General features: G+C 39.1%; 1 protein-coding gene across 1 annotated transcript in view; it reads left to right on the top strand.

Moving 5' to 3' along the window:
* Positions 1-1,621: 1,621 nt before the first annotated feature.
* The window catches only part of LOC133075830 (beta-adrenergic receptor kinase 2-like), a 50,427-nt gene continuing 29,889 nt past the window's right edge, over positions 1,622-22,159 (top strand). Inside the window, exons 1-6 of the mRNA XM_061170226.1 lie at positions 1,622-1,648; positions 3,329-3,403; positions 8,658-8,719; positions 13,529-13,580; positions 15,416-15,507; positions 17,651-17,750. Of these exons, the coding sequence (XP_061026209.1) occupies positions 1,622-1,648; positions 3,329-3,403; positions 8,658-8,719; positions 13,529-13,580; positions 15,416-15,507; positions 17,651-17,750 (408 nt within the window). The remainder of the gene's footprint in view (positions 1,649-3,328; positions 3,404-8,657; positions 8,720-13,528; positions 13,581-15,415; positions 15,508-17,650; positions 17,751-22,159) is intronic.

A 22,159-nucleotide genomic window follows, 5' to 3' on the forward strand; every position in this document is an offset into this window, starting at 1 on the left:
ACTGTATAGCACAGGGAACTATACTCAATACCTTATAATAACCTGTAATGGAAGAGAATGTAAAAAAAGAATATATGTGTGTGTGTGTGTATGTGTGTGTATATATATATATAAAACTGAATCACTTTGCTGTATACCTGAAGCTAACATAACATTGTAAATCAACTATATTTCAATAAAAATTTTAAAGAAATAAAAAAATTTTTAAAAAGTGTTTTCCTCTTGGATGGGGTATCAACCTACCCTAGTCCCCTTGCCTTTTTGTTAAATTTTAGTGTCTGTTCCAAGGAGACTCCATTCTAAGCCCAGGCAGTTACAGACTTGTGAATTTCAGCCATCTCACTGATGATATTTAAGGGCAATTAAGATGATCCCAGAATTTTTCTCAGTGTGTGAACCAGTTAGCCTTCGTATAGGACGTCAGCATTGTACATATTCCTCTCCCTGCCGACCGTGCCCTTTCATTATCAGAAATTCTCATAGGATTTACTGGTTTTGATTTCAAAACTGTTAAACTCAGACTGTACAGTAAAAAAGGTAACTTTTATTTCTATTCAGTTTATACTCTCTCCCATAGGAGTAATCAGCCCCACCTTTTATCATAGTAGAATAAAGAGCACTCAGATATTATGAAAGTCAGTATTACAACTGTCTCCTTGGTGGGAGCATTTGTTTTTCCAAAATAAGTTATATGTAGTTATTAGTCATTATATTGAAAATCTTTGCTACAGTCTTCCTACCAGCTCCGTATTTCATTTGTGTTTTCATTCTCTTCTTGTCTTTTAGATTAAACGTATTTCTGTAAAGAAATAAAAATACTTCTCTGATCTGAGAACTTCTGTTATGAGGTTGGAGTAATAGGGGCCATGTCCTCATAAAGCAACTATCTCCAAAGCTCATTTTATTATTTGGTCTATCTTAACACCGGTCAGGTTACCTCCCTTAAGTTATTGGCAAAACATACAATTTGAAGGAATCTTTCTGTTAATACTTTTAGAGTGCAGAGAAGGTTCCAGTGTGAAAAACCAATGCTTTTATCTATGGTTAATGCATTTCCAAAATATTTAGTTGATTTCTAAAAATCTCTTTGCAGGAATCCTAGCAATTTATTATTATTTTTTCCTCCAGAATTTTGTAACACTGTAGTTGAGTGAGAATGAGCCCCATCATAACTCTTAGAACTGGATTACAGACAAATTTAAATTATTTGTGCTTTGGAAAGGAGAATTGGCAAGGCTGAATGGTCCATGGCTGGTGCATCGTAAGATAATTGTAACCATGGCAGTATTTGTTTCCTAATACTGTGTTTCTAAATTTAAGCGACAAGGTTCATCATAGGAAAAAATCCATTTGTATGTTCCAAGTTGAATTTAAATTATTCCAACTTCATTATTACAACATTAGAAGTAGTTGTTTCCTGTGGAATGACCGATTCAAGTGATTTGCTTGATCTCATGTGGAAGTGGTTTCTGCCAAGACTAGTAATATCCTTCAATAAAGTAAGTTTCTAGGAAGACAATACCTAACAATGGTAACTTTTAACCATCCAGATAAAAGAATATGAAAAGCTTGAGAATGAGGAAGATCACCTTTGTAGAAGTCGACAAATTTATGATACATCATGAAGGAGCTGCTGTCTTGTTCACATGTAAGTATCTCTTTTTGTTTTATTACTTTAGTATGGGTAAATACGAGACAGCCTTCAAACGTCTCCAGAATGAAAGTTTAAGTAGGAGGAAGAGGTTTAAAAATTAAATGATATTCATCCAGGATGGAACCCATTTCTTCGGTTTTTGTCATTTGTTTCCTGATAATACTGATCCGGTATCTGTTGCTCCATATACTCTTGGTATGTTTCCAAAAGTGGATACTTTCACTGCAAACATTGATAAAATGGCTAATGCAGATCAATGGAAGAAAAAGCCAACCTCAATTCTAGACTTTCTAAAGGAAATTAAGCTTTATTGTTTTTCATTTAGCTCTCCTTTAACAGTTAGGCTAATCATATATTGATCAATAAAAATCTTAAATGCTTTCTTTGAATTAATAAGGAGGATTGTAATTATTGTGTTAATGTAGTTCATTAATAGTTGAAGGATGGTTGAAACCATTTTTTTTCCTTGTATTGATAAATCAGAGAAACAATCTAATTCAGTCATTAGGATAAACTAGGTTCCTAGGAAATTATTCCACCAGGAGTGAGTGGAATAATTAATAATGAAAATTTACCATGTAATCTCTCTACATGAAGACTGTTTTCCAAAGGAGTATCCTAAGAGCCCTGGGCTGCTGTGTCCAGTGCAGTAGCCACTAGCCACATGTGGGTATTTAAATTGTTTAAATTAATTAAAACGAAATGGAATTAAAAGTTTAATTCCTCATGAGCCACATTTCAAGGGCTCAATACCCACGTGTGGCTGGTAACTCCTGCGTCAGCCCAGGTTCACCACACTTCCAGCATTGCAGAGAGCCTGACTGGACAGCACTGCTCATGACAATGATATATGTTCGTGCTTCTGTGTTTACTGTGTTGTCTACAGTGCTTACTGAACTTCTGAGCTAGAGTTAATCGTAATGCTCTGTGCCTTGCTACCGTGCTGGGGAATGGTTGAACCTTGGTAAATGCCAGGTGTTCACTGTGAAAGCCTCTGTAAACATAGTTTTCGTATAGGTCAACAATTTAGAGGGTTTTTAGCAGTGTGATATGCTTTTTAAGCTCTTCTTCTTGTGCATTGCTGCAGACGTAATTTGAAGTTTTGGGGGAGGACAGAGTGGTAATTTTTGTCAGTGTGAGTTTCATTCTTTTAGAACCAATTCTTCTCCCCTGTGGTTACAGCAAGACTTTCCTTACCCTAGAGTCTTTTCAACACTGTGATGTAGCTTTGCAGTCCTGACGTTTAATTCTTAGGTATATTTTCATGCATTCACTTTCTCTCATATAATAGAAATTTTACATTTTTAGGACCCCAGTATCAGCCAGTTGAGGGATGATGCATTTAGTAAGGTGATAATACGATTCCTTACACCTTTTTTTAATCGAAGTCATCTTGATCTCCTGTGGGATTAGATATGTCAGTTGGATGCCGCCGTGCTCAGCATCCTTCTCGACATGGTGTCTAAGAACTCTGGAAGCTCAGAGGAGCAGTCATCTGTTTGGCTTGCCCGCAGAATCCAACAGATTTTTTTAAAGAATGCATGTTGATGGAATCCCTATAAGTTACTGCTTAGTAATTTTTGTGTTAAATTATATGTTTGACATTGTAAAACATACAGAAGTTTGCTCTGTTTTATATTTGTGGAAAAAACATTGTTTTTTGATTTTTAAAAGCCATTCTCAAAGCAAGCTGTAGAACACGTGCAAAGTCATCTATCCAAGAAACAAGTGACGTCAGCTCTTTTTCAGGTAAGATAAAATGCTTTCCCAATAAATGTTTCTAATTTGCTTAACAGTTGGATTTGGGGACATTCTTTGCATGTGTGGAAGTGCTGGGGGAATTGACATATGAGGCTGTATTTCTTACGTGGAGGTTTATCTGGAAGAACTGAAGTTTAATATTGTTTGTCTTCTCATTGAAATGTGCTGTTCTGCCGACATCCTTCGTGAAGGCTTTCCTGAAAAAGGCCACTGGAGCATTCTTGTAATGTTGTTTTCTATAAATCAATCAAGACAAGACATTGGAGGAAAAAACCTTTTCCTGTTTGACATCCCAGGCACCTGTGATGAGCAGGGACTTGACAAGATTTACTTTCTAGTGGTACAGGGGTTGACCCCCACGGTGATTATCCCCCAGATGAAATAGATCCATTTTCAAGAGTCAAGAGGGAATGTTTGAACGGCCTTGGAGTCGTGACTGAGGAACTGGACTTTGCCTTGGCTCCTCGTATCTTGAACACAACACAGTCATGCAGATTTAAATGACAGGCCTCAGAAAACTTGATCCACAACTGATGGGCCGATGTATTTGCTGATCTTCAGATGTAATGGTTTCTCCTCCTCAAAGCCTTTTCTCTCATCCTGTAGGTTTTCTGTAGAGGTGGCAGCTTGCAAGGACATGGTCAAACTTTCAAGTGGATAATGTACTTTTCATGTTTCTATGAGTCACAAGAAATAGGAAAGAATGCCATTCATTAATGTAGTGATTTTCATAAATGAAAAAAATTAATTTATCCATTTCCTGGATTATTCAGTAATTTACAGAGAAGTAAGTTGATTTTTACCTAGGTGTCTTATGATAGGTTTTATTTACATACAAAATGAATCTGATTATTTTATAGAGAAAATATTGATTTGGCTCCGAGAACATTTGGGTACAGTAACAAACTGCGTGCTGCCTTTCTGCCAAAATAATTAGATGGACTTTTCTTAAAATGTAGCACCTTTTATAGTCTAGTTGGTTATAAGCCTGGGCTCTGAAATTAAGTGCCCTGCATTTCGAGACCCTGGGCAAGCTACCATACCTCTCCTCCCTTCAGTTTTCTCATCTGTGAAGTGGAAATGACAGCGGGCTCTCCGGCAAATGGGGGTCTTGAGGATTCAGTGCACGTGAGTTGCTTTGCACTAGGCCTGTCTGTTGCCATACTCCACAAATGTCAGCTCTTATCAAACATTGTACATTCAAAAAGTGCAACGTGAATGTCTGCTATTTGTTGTCTTCTTGATATTTTCATGTCAGAACTTCAGTTGTCTGACTTTGATGCTGTTCAGAGACAGTCTTGTAGTCAATTACATCTAACGTTGCTAAATTATACCTCACAGTACGTGGATTTTACAACTCTGATGCTAGCTTTTCCTGCAGCATAAATAACATTTAAAAAGATAGTTCCAGATGAGATACAAAGACCACCAAAATTCTTTCTGTGCCTTCGAGGAACAGTCATTTAGGAGCTTCTCCAATATCTTTCAAAACCACTTTACTGATTTGTTCACAAGAAAATAATTAAATAATGTTCTGGTAAAATAGATATAGAATGGCTGGTGTTCTTATTTCAAAGGTGAAGGAAATAGTCCCTATTAAGTTGATTTAAATAAGAAGGTGTATTAGTGCAATTCAGTGTGACATGTACCATCAGAACATAGTGATCAAAGTATAAATAGAAGTTACATGTTTGGATGTCCTGCTTATAGAGAGACATTAACCATAAAGTTAGTTGATATTCTTTGAGTTGGAATTTCTTTCTTTCCCCTGACTTTCTGAGTTATAATTGACAAATAAAAGTTGTATATAATTGTAGGTGTGTAATGTGATGTTTTGATATATGTATTCGTTGTGAAGTGATTGTCATAATCAAACTAATTAACATATCCATCACCTCACGTAGTTACATTTGTGTGTGTGCATGTGCGTGTGTGTGTGTATGTGTGGGGGTGAGAACACTTACGATCAACTCTGTTAGCAAATTTCAAGTGTACAATACAGTATTATTAACCGTAGTCCCCATGCTGTACATTAGCTCTCCAGAACTTATTTATCCTGCATAACTGAAACTTTGTACCCTTTGACCACCGTCTCCCCATTTCCCCCACTTCCCAGCCCTTGGCAACCACCATTCTACTCTGCTTTTATGAGTTAGACTTTTTTTAGATTCCACGTATGGACGAGATCATACCATATTTGTCTTTCTGTGTCTGGCTTATTTCACTTACCATAATGTTCTCCAGATTCACCCATGGTGTCACAAATGGCAGGATTTCCTTCTTTTTAAAGACTGAATATTATACCATTGTGTGTTTTTATATATATATATATATATATATATATATATATACGTGTATCCATACCACATTTTCTTTATCCATTCATCCATTGATAGACAGTTTGTTTCCGTATCTTTACTGTTGTGAATAATGCTGCAGTGAACATGGGCATGCAGATATCTCTTCAAGATACTGATTTCATTTCCTTTGGATATATACTAGAAGGGGGATCGCTGGATAATATGGTAGTTCTGTTTTTAATTTTTTGAGGAATCCTTATACTGTTTTCCATAATGGCTGCACCAATTTACATTCCCACCAACAGTGCACAAGGGTTCCTTTTACATCCTTACCAACAACTTACCTCTTGACTTCCTGATAATAGCCATCCTAACAGATGTGAGGTGATATCTCATTGTGGCTTTGATTTGCATTTCCTTGATGATTAGTGTTGTTGAGCACCTTTTCATATGCCTGTTGGTCATTTGTATGTCTTTCGAAAAATGTCTATTCAGGTCCTCAGTCCCCTTTTGAATCGGGTTATTTGGTTTTTGGCTATTGAGTTGAGTTCCTCGTATATTTTGAATATTAACCCCTTATCAGATATATGGTTTGCAAATATCTTCTTTCATTCTACAGGTTGCCTTTTCACTCTGGTAATTGTTTCCTTTGCTCTGCAGAAGCTTTTTAGTTTGATGCAATCCCACTTGTCTGTTTTTGCTTTTGTTGCCTGAATTTTTGATGTCACATCCAAAAAATCATCACCCAGGCAAATGTCAAGACGTTTTTTCCCCTGTGTATTCTTCTAGTGGTTGTACACTTTCAGGTCTTATATTTAAGTCCTTAATTCATCTTGAGTTGATTTTTGTATATGTGTGAGATAAGGGTCCAGTCTCATTCTCCATTTATTGGAGAGACTATCCTTTCCGCATTGTGTGCTTGACGCCCTTGTCAAAGGTTAGTTGACTATAAGTGTGTGGATTTATTTCTGGACTCTCTATTCTGTTCCATTGGTCCATAATGTCTGTTTTTATGTCAGTACGATACTATTTTGATTACTGTAGGTTTATCATATATTTAGACATCAGGAAGTGTGATGCCTGAGTTGAAATTTCTTATCAAGGAGAAGAAGGTAGTAAAAAAAAATGCTCTGAAAGTAAATACAAAATGCTTTTTATTCTTTTTGTTTGCAAAATTGACTTTAGAAATAAATAATTGCACAGGTACATTTGGTGGCAAGAGTCGGGAGGGGTCCTGGCTTACATTTAGGTTCCTAGAACATGCCAGGCCCTGTGCTTGGCTCTCAACATTCTTAATCTTATTAAATTCTCACAATGGCCTTGAAAATTAGATGTGACTCTCCCATTTTACAGATTAAGGGAACTGAGAATCAGGTGAGGTTGTTTGCTCATGACCCCACTATTGAACTCTCGCTTTTGCACTGCTTACCCGACACATTTTGTAGTTCTTTGTGTTGAAAGTGGCAGTGTAGTATATCATATCCAGTCTTAAGAATTTCTGGTGAACTTTTATTTTATTAGCAGAAGTACAGGCTGTTTTATAAAATATGAAAAAATATTAACATAACAGTTTTTGTAAATAGAAAATCTGTGATATACAAATTTAGGCTTTTCATATATCTTTCAACACTTGATCTCTTTTGTCTTTTGATGTCTTTTGAACCTCTTGAGACTTGTGGCCCTTGGTCTTTAGCATCTAGAAGAGTTAGTAGCAAAGATTGCTATTATATGTCATCACAGAAACACAGGACTTCAGAGCTGGAAAGGGCTTCAGAGAGAGAGTTCAGCTTCCCCTGTTACTAAGGAGGGTACAAAGTCCATTTGGTTTTTAGTGACCAGTTCCAGTGCCCCGCCCAGGACAGCAGTAGCCCTGCCAAGGGGTGGAGGTGGCTTAGCCCCGTGGCAGGAAGTGAGGCTCCCAGGCGAGCTGCGGTGGTCTCACTGCCTGTTGTGGTGACTGTGGCTTCTGCAGACTTCCTAGTTTGATCATTTGCCTTGGACGGTTCCTGATCTGGTCCTTCTTTTTTGCACATTTTCAGGATGATCTACAAAGACACAGAAAACATTAAATTTGCATCATTCAGTGAGTGTAGGGTATGAAGATATTTTCCAAAACTATCTAAGTGGCTCCAGACTGAGCTGTGAAATGTTGGCATTTGATATTTTTATAGTTCTTGATTTGAAGTCCATCCCATGGAAAATAAGTTTATGCAGTTTATTTGGTAATGTGTAAAGTGGCATGATATTGAAGTAGATTGTTCTCCACAGGGAAAGGGCACTGCACATGTGAGCAAGGAGCCCTTGCCTTAATCCCCGCTTAGCCATGAACTTGCTCAAAGACCTTGGGAATAGCTGATTTAAAAAAAATTTACTCCATGGGTCCCTTGGCTTTTAGTCTTTAAAAGTCAATATTAATGCTGATCATTTATGATAATCATAATTAATAGCAATTATATAATTAATAGTAATTTATAGGATGCAGTACATAACTTACGAGGCTCAGTACGCAATGAAAACCTGGGGGCCCTTGTTCAGAAATTATTAAGAATTTCAAGATGACAACAGCAGGGCACCAAACCGAGCCCTGGGCTCTTCTGTGGGACTGCATGGGTCACATGCCCATGAAGCTAATTCCAGCCATTTAAGATGTGTCTGTGACTTGCCAGGAGCCGTGCTAGGCAGGAGGGATGCAGTGGCACACAGGACAGACCTGTCCTTGCCTTCATGGAACATGCCGTTGAGTGGTGTAGATTACTACAAGTAAATAATCGTGACCATGAGTCCATTGGTGAAAATTGGACAAGGCTGAGAAGGGCGAGTACAAGGTGCTGTGGGAGCACGTAATTTGGAGCCTCACCTCGTCTGAGTCTCATCCTTTTCTGCTTTTCACTTTATTATGTTCTTATTGATGCACTGTGGAATTTCTTTTCCATCCTTTCCAGCCATACATAGAAGAAATTTGTGAAAGTCTTCGAGGCAGCATTTTTCAAAAATTCATGGAAAGGTATGAAACTTTATGTATAAAATCTTTTTTTTAATAGAGATATTTGACATGTAACATTATCTTAGTTATATATCAGTGTCTTTATACTGATAAGATCTTGTACTGTGTAGGTGTACCTCATTTTACCCAATAAGTGCTGTCCTTAAAATGTGTTAATTTATTCATTCTACAAGCATTTATTGACCATGTGCTATGTGCCAGGCTTTGCATTAGATTGTTTCCTCTGTACTTTATAATTTAGGATTTGTATATCTTAACATCCCATTGACCTTTAGTTCTTTAGCCTCCAAATGGTCCAAAATTTAAATAGGCTAAGGAACCTCACAATTAAAAGTATCTTATTGGGACACCTTTGCTAATGCAAGCACGAGTCTATATCTAATTCATTTGTTTATATGTTGAAATCATATCCTTCAAAGTGAGACAAGCCTTCTCTTGATTCTTTACGTAGTAGAATTTAAGTATCGGCAAATGTCTGTAGTCATATACATCATTAATGTACCCGATAAATATGTCCCCCTGGGTTACTCAAGCTATAGGGTATGTCTGTCGTATAAAATTCTGAAAATTTTCGGTAATGCCTATAAAAGTGTTCACATGCTTCTCAGGCACCCAAGAGTCAATCCTTCAGTATTTTGAGTGTTCCTCTATGATAATGCACCTTTGGAATTGGACTTTCTAACACTGAATCTGCATTCACACTGACTGTACTCTTCTCCATAAACTCGGCTAATTTCTAGACAGTTGTCGTGATGACCGTGCTGCATCGATGGAGTAGCCCGCAGCTGTTCAGTAGTTGCCCTTTAAGAGCAAATACTTCAGTGCAGTTTTTTTTTTCCTCATGTTCATAGAACTAAAATAATTAAAATAAAATTTAAAAAGTGCGTCATGATTCTACCAGAGTTCAAGAGATAATTTTATCTTGGCGTAGAGTCAATACTTCAGGAAATGAATCTGCATACAAATGATTACGTTTTTCTGAGCAGGAGCAGAGGCTTTGCCAAAAAGCCGTGGAATCAAACTGAGGGGATAGGATGCCGGCTCAGGGGTGAGACTCAACCAAGTCCTGGGCTGTCTCCACTGCTGTTGATTCTAAATCTGACTTTTCCCGAACTCCTGGGTCAACCTCGCTGTTATATGATCCTTGGTGGAGAGGGGAGAAATGGGGATGGTAATTAAAATTGGGGAAGAGGTCTTGTTAACTCCATCGTGTATCCACCAGGTAAACCTGCACAGTCATTTTCTCCCACTGAGTTAACCATTCACTGTGGTTTTTTTTTTTTAGTTTTATTGAAGTATAGTTGATTTACAATGTTAATTTCTGCTGTACAGCAAAGTGATTCAATTATATATATACACACACACACACACACACACACACACACAATTCTTTTTCACATTCTTTTCCATTATGGTTTATCCCAGGATGTTGAATATAGTTCCCTGTGCTGTATAGTAGGACCTTGTTATTTATCAATTCTCTATGTAATAGTTTACATCTGTTAAACCCAAACTCCTAATCCATACCTCTCCCAACCTCCTCCCCCTAACCATTCACTCTTATCACCACAGGAAATACAAGTGAAGCTGTTTGCATTTTAGGCAGGCATGCACATTGGATTTTCTGAAACTGTTACATTTTATATAAATGAATTATTTTTAAAGTCAGTTCATTTATATATATATATTTTTGGTTCTTTTTATGTTAATACATTATCAAATTAACAGTAAAAAAATCCATTGTCAAGCCAAGAGTTCAGAGTTTGGGTTTTTTTGTTGTTAATTAATTAATTTATTATTTATTTTTGCCTGCGTTGGGTTTTCGTTGCTGCGCGTGGGCTTTCTCTAGTTGCGGTGAGCAGGGGCTACTCTTCATTGCGGTGCACGGGCTTCTCATTGCAGTGGCTTCCCTTTGTTGCGGAGCTCGGGCTCTAGGCGTGCGGGCTTCAGTAGTTGTGGCTCGCGGGCTAGAGCGCAGGCTCAGTAGTTGTGGCGCACGGGCTTAGTTGCTCCGCGGCATGTGGGATTGTCCCGGACCAGGGCTCGAACCCGTGTCCCCTGCATTGGCAGGCGGATTCTTAACCACTGCGCCACCAGGGAAGTCCAGAGTTTGGGTTTTGAAAAGCACAGGCGCTCCATAAATAGAACCTTGTAGACTTCAGCATCGTCAGGACTGGCCGTGCTCTCTGAGGGCCTCACGGTTCAGGCGACTTTTCTCGGTGGCCACGCTGCAGTTTGATAGTAGAGAAGTAAGGAGGAAGTCTTCATGTAGAGAACAAACTTATGGTTGCCAAGGGGGAGGCGGGGTGGGGCAGGGGTTGGACTGGGAGTTTGGGGTTAGCAGATGCAAACTATTATATAGAGAATGGATAAACAACAAGGTCCTACTGTATAGCAGGGAACTAGATAAACCATAATGAATATATAATGAATGTATATCACATATATCCTGTGATAAACCATAATGAAAAAGAATATATATGTGTATAACTGAATCACTTTGCTGTTCAGAAATTAGCACATTGTAAATCAATTATACTTCAATTAAATTAAAAAAAAAAAAAGAGGACCTCTTCAGCAGTGCTGAGCCTGCCTCTCCACCTTCTCCTGAGGCCCAGCAGGGACACGGGGTTAAGTTCCCTGTGGGGCTGAATCCCGGAGGGAGGCTTTCCGTCTTCTGGATGAGGCTGGTGAGCCTCGCTTCAGCAGGGAACGTCAGATTGCTCAGTGATCTAAAGCCCACGTCAGGGGTTAGAGTTAAAAACACTCGTTCTGCTCACCCTCGCTGCGCCCCAGTCGTCTTTGTATCTTTCACCCCTGCTCTTCCCTCCGAGGCAACGGTTAAGTCACCTGCAAGGGCTCTCGCTCTGAAGCCCTGTGCTGCCCAGGCTCTGCCCTATTCTCAACCCCGGTTCCTCCTCCCCATCCAGAAGTGCCCATTCTAGTGACTAGATATTGCCTAGGAATGCAGCTCAAGGAACCCCGTGGGCACACGACAGCCAGGACACCCAGGAGCCGTCTGTACTTGCTAAAGAAGAACTTGTTATCGTACTTAATGGGCAAAATGTCTGTTCTTATTTTTTGATGGAGTGTGTGTTCTTTTGGCACAGGGTATGGGTTGGGAGTTGATTCTCCTCGACTCTTCTCTTGGCCAGCAGGGCACTTCTCTCTCCCTGGTTGTTTACCCTCCCCAGCTAGTTTGCAAGTTCATAAAATGTGCCAGATCACACCCCCCCCACACCCCCACCTCCGTTGCCATCTCTGAACTCCAGAATCCGTGAGAAGGCAGGGTGTGAGCTAGCCTCACACACCAAGTGATTTCAAAGTCATGGATTTATTCACCCCAGTGTGGTTTCACCTTTTGCACTCACCATGCTTTAAAAAAAAACTCTTTGAAATAACTCTCAGAAACTCAAAATTTATTTTACCAACCTCATAGAGATGTTAGGAGGATCAGTGAAACACTCTTTAAAAGTCATTTCAGAGTCACTGAAAAAAGATGCTATGTAATTACAAGAGTGCTTCTGCTTTTAATTCTTAATTTGATTATTAGCCTCAGAAATATTTTTAAAAGATCCTTAGAAGGCATATTAGATGAAACCCCCAGGGACCTGGGATATTTGGATGCCTTAAGGCATCGTATTATAGTGCTGATAATACCTGTAACTTGCACTTCATAGAACTCCCTCTCTTCCTGCCTTTCTCTCTCCCTCCCTTTCTTCCTTTTTTAATTCATTCATTCCTTCATAGAACCCTGAATACCGTTCCTATGTAAGGAATCAGCCAGGGGCCAGATGAAGTCCAACAATCACCAAAAATGTTCTTTGCTTTTAAGGAGTATTCAATCCAGAATACATTTCTTCTGAAAAAAAATTTAAAAGCAGACATTTTATAGATACGTTGCTCATTAATAAAAAATAATCCCAATAATGCCTTTATTAATGGGGTAGATATGTTTCTTACTTCATGGATGAAAAAAACACTTCTCCAGCAGTTGAGTAAACTGGGAGCTTATCAGTGCAGTATGACTTACTCCATCTTCCGACTCTCATCTGAGGGTTCCTCTCCTGCACTGTTTGCATCTTTGTGAGGCAGACGTTGGTTTGGGTTCAAATCCAGCTCCACCCATTCTCTCTCCGTGTGACCTTGGGCAAGCTCAGGTCTTCTTGGCTGTAGGTTGGGCATCATCACGGTACCTGATCATGGAGTTGTTGAAGGAGTAGATGAACAGGGCCTGGAACATGATAAGCACTATTTAGGTATTATATTTGCTACCCCTCTAATTATTTGTAAACAGCAGTTTTTTTGTCATTGAGAGCTGCACTGTCCAGTATGGTAGCCACTAACCACGTGTAGCTGTGGAACTCCTGAAATATGATTAGTCTGAATTAAGATGGGCAAATACCCACCAGATTTCAAAGACTTAATACAAAAGCAAGAATATAGACTATCTCATTAAAATTGTATATTGATTTGATTTAATTTTATGTTGAAATGATAGTTTTTTGATATATTGGTTTAAATAAAATATATTATTAAAATTAAATTACATACGCATCTTCTGTTACCCGTCTCTTGGACGGTGCTGACTCAGATAAAGATGTTACCACAGCATAATGACAATTAAAGGAGAAACACAAAGTCTTCAATTTGAATCATAAAATAAAGCCTTAAATACCAGGTGAATCCTTTGTGAAAAAATGTTTATGAAAACTTACTCCATTTGAGAAGCAACACCAGCAGTAAAATTCTAGTTTCTCAGTTAACTTGGTATTTAACTTTTCAGTAATTCCTTACGTTCTTTTTCAGTGACAAGTTCACTAGATTTTGTCAGTGGAAAAACGTGGAATTAAATATCCATGTGAGTATCATCTTTGCCTTTCTTTTTTTAAATAAAACCTTCCTCTGGCTCAACTTTGTGAGAAAATATTTTATTCGGCAGCATACTCCCAAGGGTGACACACTGCCCAAACAGATGTCGTGCTTGTGGCTTTATGCATGAAAACTCCATCCTCCTTTACCCAATTGTAAACACTTTGAATTTTAATTCTCTTTTCTCATATTCATGTAAGAATGTGTTTATTTATTTAAGAATGGTTATTTTAAGTGGTAATTGACCTTTTAACAGAAGTAGTTGTAAAAATACAAGTCTTCTACATAATGTAATTCCCGTATGTCCGTGCCTTATGCCATCTTGGTAAAGTTCCTTTTTTTCTTATTCTTAGGTGCAATGATGTAATAAACATGATGACATCTTTTACTAGACCACGGTTTCATCTTTTTTATTATTTTGAGAATGATAAAAGCAGTCCTCAAAGACAGGCTACTTTCTGACATTAACCCCTTAGCATTGTATCTTCTTTTAGCTCTTCACTGTCAGTAATTCTAGGGCATGTTCTTTACTTCGCTTTTAGAGTGTACGTTTCTCTTCCCCTTTCCTTCATGCTCTCCCTTCACATAGGTTTGCAATTGAGAAAAAGAAATAACTGGATTTTTGTTTTTTCAGTTTTTTACTTGAGCAGTGCTATTGGAAGAAGTGGGGTTTTTCTTCTTCTTCTTCTTCTTCTTCTTTTTAACCTCCTCTCTCCACCCCATTTCCTGGCAGGATTGAGAAGCAAGAGGCAGTGACACATTTTTAAAAATAACCCCTTATTGGGACTTCCCTGGTGGTCCAGTGGTTAGGACTCCATGCTTCCACTGCAGGGAGCACGGGTCCGATCCCTGCTCTGTTGCTGTGGCATGCCGCAGCACGGCCAAAAAAAAAAAATCCCTCATATCTGCTGTGGAGCTTCCTTGTGCTTGTGTTGCTTTAGCAGACGTGGTATTCTCATGTCTTCACGTCCTCATGTCTTCTGAGCACCAAACATGAAGCTAGTGGGCCAGATGCCCCTCCCTGGCTGCAGACATGATATTTGAAGGGTTGTCTGGGGAAACCCTTCAAGCATCTGACCCTTCATTTGCCGGGATACATAAACTAGTAGGCATTTGCTGTTATCTGATGGCCTCTTACCACGAACATAGGACTATCTATCTGCCTTTGTACCGTCTAATGCCATGAAAACTGCTTAGGAAGCAGGGCATTGCTGGGGTGATATTGACAAGGTGCTTATGAATAAAGCCTCTTCATAGAGTTACTCACACTTGGTCTGGTTTCACGCTCACATGCCCAGCATGAGTCCTCTCTACTCACTGACGTTATTGATAAAACATCCACACGGCCAGCATCTGTTGGGCTTTCTGATCATATGGCCCACAGTTAGGAAAACATAGATGCCCTTGATGTGGACCTATTTTTCTACCATGACGTTCCTGGCCTTGCTGAACTGTTCCCAAACTTTAGGCTTCAGAGTAGCTGATGTTGCTTTGTGTTTTGAGTGGAAATTTCACATTCACTTGTCTTCAAAGCGTACATCTTCCAATATAAGATTTATGAGATCAGAAAACCAATCTAACTCGGCTACAACTGTGTCATCTTCCCATTTGCCTCCGTGGTGTGCCTTCTGTGCAGTTTGCATAGAAGGTGGTTCTAGAATGTCCTGCCATCTTGTGCTTCTCACCTCTCAGTTTGAGGGACCAGTCACGGAAAGAGCAGGTGTATCTGAATCGCTATTTTAATAACTGTATATGTTTTACATGAAAACAACAGCATAATTTTTATGCAGTTTTACGTTTCCATGTCACATTTTGAATTCACAGTTGACAATGAATGATTTCAGCGTACATAGGATTATCGGACGAGGAGGATTCGGTGAAGTATATGGTTGCAGGAAAGCAGACACTGGAAAAATGTAAGCTTTCTAGGCTCGTATATTTTGCTGGGAATTTTAAGAGAATTTTATGCTCGCATCAAAAGAAAACCCCTATGTAGATTTATGGAAGCCCGTGATCTCACTCCTGCAGTAATTTACCTCAGAAGGAAATAGGGTGTATTTTGTAAAGCATAGCAAACGAGATGATCTGGAACTTCTACCTCTTAGGGCTAAATGGGAAGGTAACCAGAAACTGTGTATCGGGAGCCTGCAGTGGTTCAGGCCGTGGGTGAAGAGCCAGGAATCCAGAGGTGGCCAAGAAGGGGTGTTATGTACGGCCTCCCAGTCCGATCAGACTGCAGAGAATTCTCTGCTTTGCATGGGAGAGACATTCTCTTCTGATCCCCCTGTGATTTAGCATGTGCAGTTTGGGGTGATAGAAAACATACCTTCCAGTTCTGTGCTGCACGGTGGGCTTTTTGATCCTAATATGCACTTTACTTGTCGTTCGTTACCTTTCACTAAATTTTAGTTTTACTTCATCATAACTGCTTGTCGAGGTGTTGAGGATGCCCAGTCTGTCACGTGTTGTTGTTAGAAGTAAATAATATCAATTTGTCTCTTCATACACATTTATGATTTCACCCGACTTGGAAACCGCCAGGGCGTGGTAAATAGTCTTCTATTTTATAGGTTAAGGGTAGACGCTTCTCAGGAGTCACACAGCTAGGAAGTGGCCAAGCTCAGCTCCGATGAATCCTCGAGCACGTCGTTTGCAGCCTCCAGGCTGCCAGTGACAGTGACCTGCCACCTGCCCTTGGGGGGGGTGCCCTCAGCTTGCTTACTCTGAGGGGCTCAAGACCTGTGGGTGCCACCTTCTCTGTGGTCTGCAATCCAAAGGTCTTATTAAACATCGTCACAGCAGGGTGGTGATAGAAGTAGTATGAGGCATTTTGAAAATTCTTTATCATAAAAAATAAATATTTCAAGAATGCGTCACTTCATGTGTTCTCAATATTTGATCCCATAATTAAGCCAATCAGTGTCTCGCAAATGGATTTGTCATATAGAACTCCTGGAAGAGTGGATAAAAATATCAAATTTGAACATCTGTCTCTGCTTTGCTGTAACTCATAACATTATAAGTTATAAGTAAGTTAGGAATAAGTGGATTTTGTGTGTCCTACCACAGCCAGACAACTGGTATACCTGGGTATCGTGAAGTAGTATATCAGTGCGAATTTACAGTCATGCATGCAGAACTCTCAAGCCCCCAAAACCCTTGTAAAAATTTCCTTTCAGCTTTCCCTTGTCCTGCTGAAAAAGCATCTGCTTTCTTTAACCTGTGATTACAGAGTGTGCTGAGTAACATGTCTGTATTTCCTTAATGTGAGTTTGTTCCAAATCTTCAAAAATCTTAAGCTGTAAAAAGTTTCTTCTCAACTAACTTTAATATAACTTGAATATAAAAATCTTACTGATTCTTTTTATTATTTGAAATATGATAACTTAAGTATAGATTTAAAACAAATCAATAAAGTGCCATTTTAGAACACGGGGTTTTGGACACGTGCTTTCCCTTCCCATTTGGTCAGTCATCAACATTTTAGAGTCTTGCACTCTACGTGCTTATTAAATCTTGACCAGTGCTACATTCACAATTCCTAAATGCTAAATATGACATGTACAACCTCCACAAAACACACACACACACACACACACACACACACACACAGTGGTACTAGACAGTGGCAATACATACAAAATTTATTTCCCTGAATTTTATATCCATCTACTTTATGCTCTTACTTAACTGAAACATCAATACATATAATAATAGAAATATCTTGATTATTGCTTGATTTTTTAAAATAGCCTTTTTATTTTACAGTTATTTTAGGTTTACAGAAAAAGTGCAGAAATAGTACAGGGAGTTCCCATGTACCCCATACCCAGTACCCTCATCTTACTTAGTGTGGGACACTCGTCACAATGAACGAACAAATATGTTATTATTGACTGAAGTCTCCACTTGATTCAGATTTCCTTAGTTTCTTAGAAGTATTTGCTTCTTTAAAACACTTCCCACATCTTTAGAAACTTCCCCCAGTATGATGCGTATCGTTTAATCCGTTTAGATGTATTCTCAGTGCAGATTTTTCAATAATATTTATGTTTCTAGGTATGCGATGAAATGCTTGGATAAGAAGAGGATCAAGATGAAACAAGGAGAAACCTTAGCCTTAAATGAAAGGATCATGTTGTCCCTGGTGAGCACAGGAGTAAGTATTCAATTTTGAACACTGTTGGGGTTTTTTTTGTTTTTTTTGTTTTTTTTTGGTTTTTGTATCAGGACAATTTATTTAAAATACAGGCTTTTTTTTTTTTCTGGTGAATTATGCGGCTAGCCAGTTCTTGGGGGGATTAGAATTTATAGCAGGGAGCAGCAGCACTAAGTTCGTATAAATAATAATTCAGATATCACCTCTGTCTAATTTGGGAATTAGGAACGTACTAGCCACCATCGCTGTGCACACTGACAACTTGTCCCTTGAGTGAGTATTTATGACTTCCTTCTTTGTGGAATATAGTTGCAGAGATGGCAGAAAATAATCATATCAATGACCAAAAAAAATCACTTGAATATAGTTAAGAATTGGCTGTGTGACTGAGAAGGACTAACCCAGAGAAGAAAAAGTAAGAGAAACGTAGCTCCTGTCCCTCACAAACTGATAGAGAGGAAGTGACTTGGCTTAGTCAAACCCCAGTTGTCCCTTCGGGGTGCTCCCCAGTCCGTGTTTCATTTGGAGGGAACCTTATCTTTTTAGCACTTGCTACTTTTACCTGCTGTGGACACTGGCCTTTTCCATTTCCAGCACTATGTTTCTGCCTGTTGGATGTTTTATTTGTATGTCAGGCTGTCATTTTTAGCTCGGCACGTGTAAAAGCAAGCTTTTACACTGTGTCATCTTGACTTGCAAAGCAGTGTCCCGTTCTGATTTCTTTTCCTTTAATAGTATCACCCAGGATCAAAACCTCGGCTTTTATTTACCTGTACAGATGTATATAAAGACACCCAGAAAAACCCACCATGCCAGGAACCTGGGCAGTGCCCATGTGTCCTGGCAAGTGAGACATGGGGCCCTGGGGGAGGCGGGATGGTGCTTCCAACTATCATAGCTGTGTTCTAAATAAGGTCATCTTCACACAAAGGTTTTGAAAAACTCAGATCTTAATGGTGACTCAAAGACTTCCTTTCAGCTAGTAAGCAAGGAACCTGAGACCCAGAGACATCATTTCTTTGCCCAAAGTCCCCGGACTCCCTGGACAGGCCCAGTGTTCTTTTCTCATCCCTTTGTAGGCTCCATGTTTTATTGTTTGTCACCTGTATTCATTGTGTTGGGGTTTATATTATTCTAGCATTAGTTTTAAGTGGTTCTGGAAAGTCTATTTGCTATCGAAGCCAATGAATATCATAATTTAGCTCAACTATAACAGATGAAAATGCCATTGCTATAAATAGTAATGTCTAATTATGTGCCTCTACCTGCCAACATATGGACATCAAGCATTTCAAATAAGAGTTACCCTGTGTGCATGACCAAGATTTTAACTGATTGGAATGGAATCTGAGTAGCCTGCACACTGTATTGGAATCAATGTGAATAGCATTGGCTTCTAGTATCTATTGAAATGTCTGTGTCTTCATTTCAGACATGGATGTGTGTTTACTGCAGACTTTAAGTGCTTTATTAAAATATTAATTTTTAATGAGTTATCTCAAAGCCTTGGATATTTATTCATAGGAAAGCCTATGGAAAAAAATTTTTGGTGTTGGAAAACTATACGTACAATTTTAATTTTCATGTAGGATTTTTGTTTTATTCAGGTGAGGGAGAGTGGTTAAGTAGTTGTAGAGTTCCTCACTGGTCTATCCATAAGGGAATAAATAAAAAATTGGGGTTATATTGGGCTACTGCTTTGAGCTAATTTAAAAGACTTGTTTATATTTTTTATTCAAATATCAAAACTGTTTAGCATTTTAAACATGTGTAAGTACATAATTTAAAGAATTATAGTAAAGAATTGAAAGAATTGTAATAAAGTTATTTGGAATTGTTTTTGCTAATGAAAGGCCACGGTTTATAGGATTTAAGTAATCTTTAGTTTAAAATTGCCTCCTTAGGTGATGCTTTAGATCGGCCTGTGTCAGTATGATTTCCTAAGGTGTTGGCATGAGAATGAGCCAGAGTCACCCATCAGAGTTTTCTATTTACTAGAAGGTTGTTTTTCTCTTTCAGTCTCAAATTGAGGATTCCTACTTCTCATCCCCCAAAGAGATAGTAGGAAGTACTGTTCGCAGTTTTATTCTGTAACTTTTGGATAGTAAAAAGGGAATCAAGGACATGTATGTCCATGACTGGGAGGAGCCGTCAGCACCTTCATTAATTAAGTCAGTTGTTGTTCGTGAGAAGCATTGCTCATTCATTCCTTGATCCATATTTGAGACCTAGATTGTGCCGGGCCCTCCACTACGAGACGAGGGTCCTGAAACCCTAGTTTGGTCCTTGTTCTTATAGAGCTGCATAGAGTGAGAGCAGCTGGTGTTTATTCAGACAGTCTCACAAATGCATTGATCATTGGAACACGTGGCAAGAGGTAGGAAAGACAGGTCCACGGTGCTCGGAAGGCATTTAGCAGGGCGGAGGTATTGTCCACAAACGCTCCTCTGAAGTCAGAGGAGGTCCCGGGGCACGTGTGGGTCCCGAGCACGGAAGTTCTGGGGACTCACAGAAAGTCGGCAGAGGTGGGGTCAGAAGTGATAGGGTAAGGACCACAAGATGAAGTTGTAGGGGAGAGAGGCAAACAGAGGCCAGACCAGACCAGAAAGAGCTTTCTGGGCCAGTACTGAGGATTTTTAAAAATCTTAAGAGCCGTTGGAAACAAAGTGTTTGAAATAGGAAGATAACATGATAAGCCTTGCGAGTCTGAAAAGGTTCCTCTGACTGCAGTGTAGAGAAATGTTCTGAAGGATTACTTTACGGTCTATTTTATCACAGTTTTAAGTTCCTGCAAAATGCAGGCTATTTTGCTCACTAGGTAGGAAATCAAAGAAGACAGTTCCTTGCTGAAGAGCTTTTATTTAAGTATTCACCTGTAAAAACCCCCTAGTTCTTATTTACCTTGAATTTGTAATCAAGGCAGAACATCTTAACCTTAGTTATCTTTGAAACCGTACCAACACCATCATTAAACCGCTGCCTGTTAGTCCACTTGGGTCAGTATTCAGTTCTTTGTGTCTCAGACCCCACCTGAGACTCAAGATGGCATCTGCTCAGGGTCTGAGAGATGAGGGATCGTGGTCAGCAAATTCTGTAGAGGTAATGAAGTCAAATCCCTTTAGTGGAGCTTTTATTTCATGTTGCTATGGAAATTTTGCCTTCGTAAGTAGGGTAACATAGGACAGCTCTGCCAAGAGTCCAGGGTCAGAGAGCTGGGGATTGAATCTTGGCTGGCTACCAAATTTCTTTGTGACCTCAGGCAAGACATCTCCCTTTTAGGGGGTGGGGAGTTCAGTTTCCTTGTCTTTAAAATAAAGAAATCGGACCACGTGATTTTTTTTTTTTCTTTCTTAAGAGCCCTTTCTACTCCGGTGGCCTGTGATTCTAAATCTCCAATTCATGTCCCATCTTAATAATGTAGTATCTTAACTATACTTTGACCTTTTCAGAGTTTTCTATTTACTAGAAGGTTGTTTTTCTCTTTCAATCTCAAATTGAGGATTCCTACTTCTCATCCCCCAAAGAGATAGTAGGAAGTACTGTTCGCAGTTTTATTCTGTAACTTTTGGATAGTAAAAAGGGAATCAAGGACATGTATGTCCATGACTGGGAGGAGCCGTCAGCACCTTCATTAATTAAGTCAGTTGTTCGTGAGAAGCATTGCTCATTCATTCCTTGATCCATAGTTGAGACCTAGATTGTTCAGTTTTCTCAGGGCCGTCATTAGAATGATCATACACCATCATGTTCCGAAATACCCCCCTTTCCAGGCTCTATTTGTCCTCTGGGTGAAGTAAGTGGAGTTGCTCTCTCAAGCTGGGAAAGACCCAGGCTTTACTAAGTTCCTGGTCCACCCGCTTCTCTGCTCTAGTGATGAATTGTTCATCAGATCAGGAACCAAGAGTATGTGGGGAACCCCGTTAAGGAAGAAGCATGATATTTGGAGCAGAATGAGCCATCGCCAGCAGACTGTGGAAAGGTCTGGTGAAACACTGGTGGGATTGCAAGTAGGAGGGGACCCGCCCACCGAGAACCACGTGGCTTTTAACAGATTAAAGGGTAACACCCTTATTTTACCTATTTAACGCAAAATAAATCTTAACATTAGTAAACACTAACACCTCTCAACAGACCTCTAAGGAAAACTAGGTAACCACAAAATGAATTTTGTAATTCATTCTGGAGTAACTTCCTCCAGAAGCTTTGTGGAAATTGAGTTCAAGTTCATGAATCTTGAGCACATAGGAATGTGTTAACACAAATTTATCTGTATGCCCTTAATTGACAGGTGTGAACAATGTGAATTCTGTTTCAGATTATTCTGTTGAAATTTGAATATTTTCTGTGGAATTTAATAATTCTTTGCTTCTGTTAAGAAAGTGGATATAGATATTTCATGCCATTTGTTA

Source organism: Eubalaena glacialis, chromosome 15 (assembly GCF_028564815.1).
Source record: "Eubalaena glacialis isolate mEubGla1 chromosome 15, mEubGla1.1.hap2.+ XY, whole genome shotgun sequence".
Taxonomy (NCBI): Eukaryota; Metazoa; Chordata; class Mammalia; order Artiodactyla; family Balaenidae; genus Eubalaena; species Eubalaena glacialis.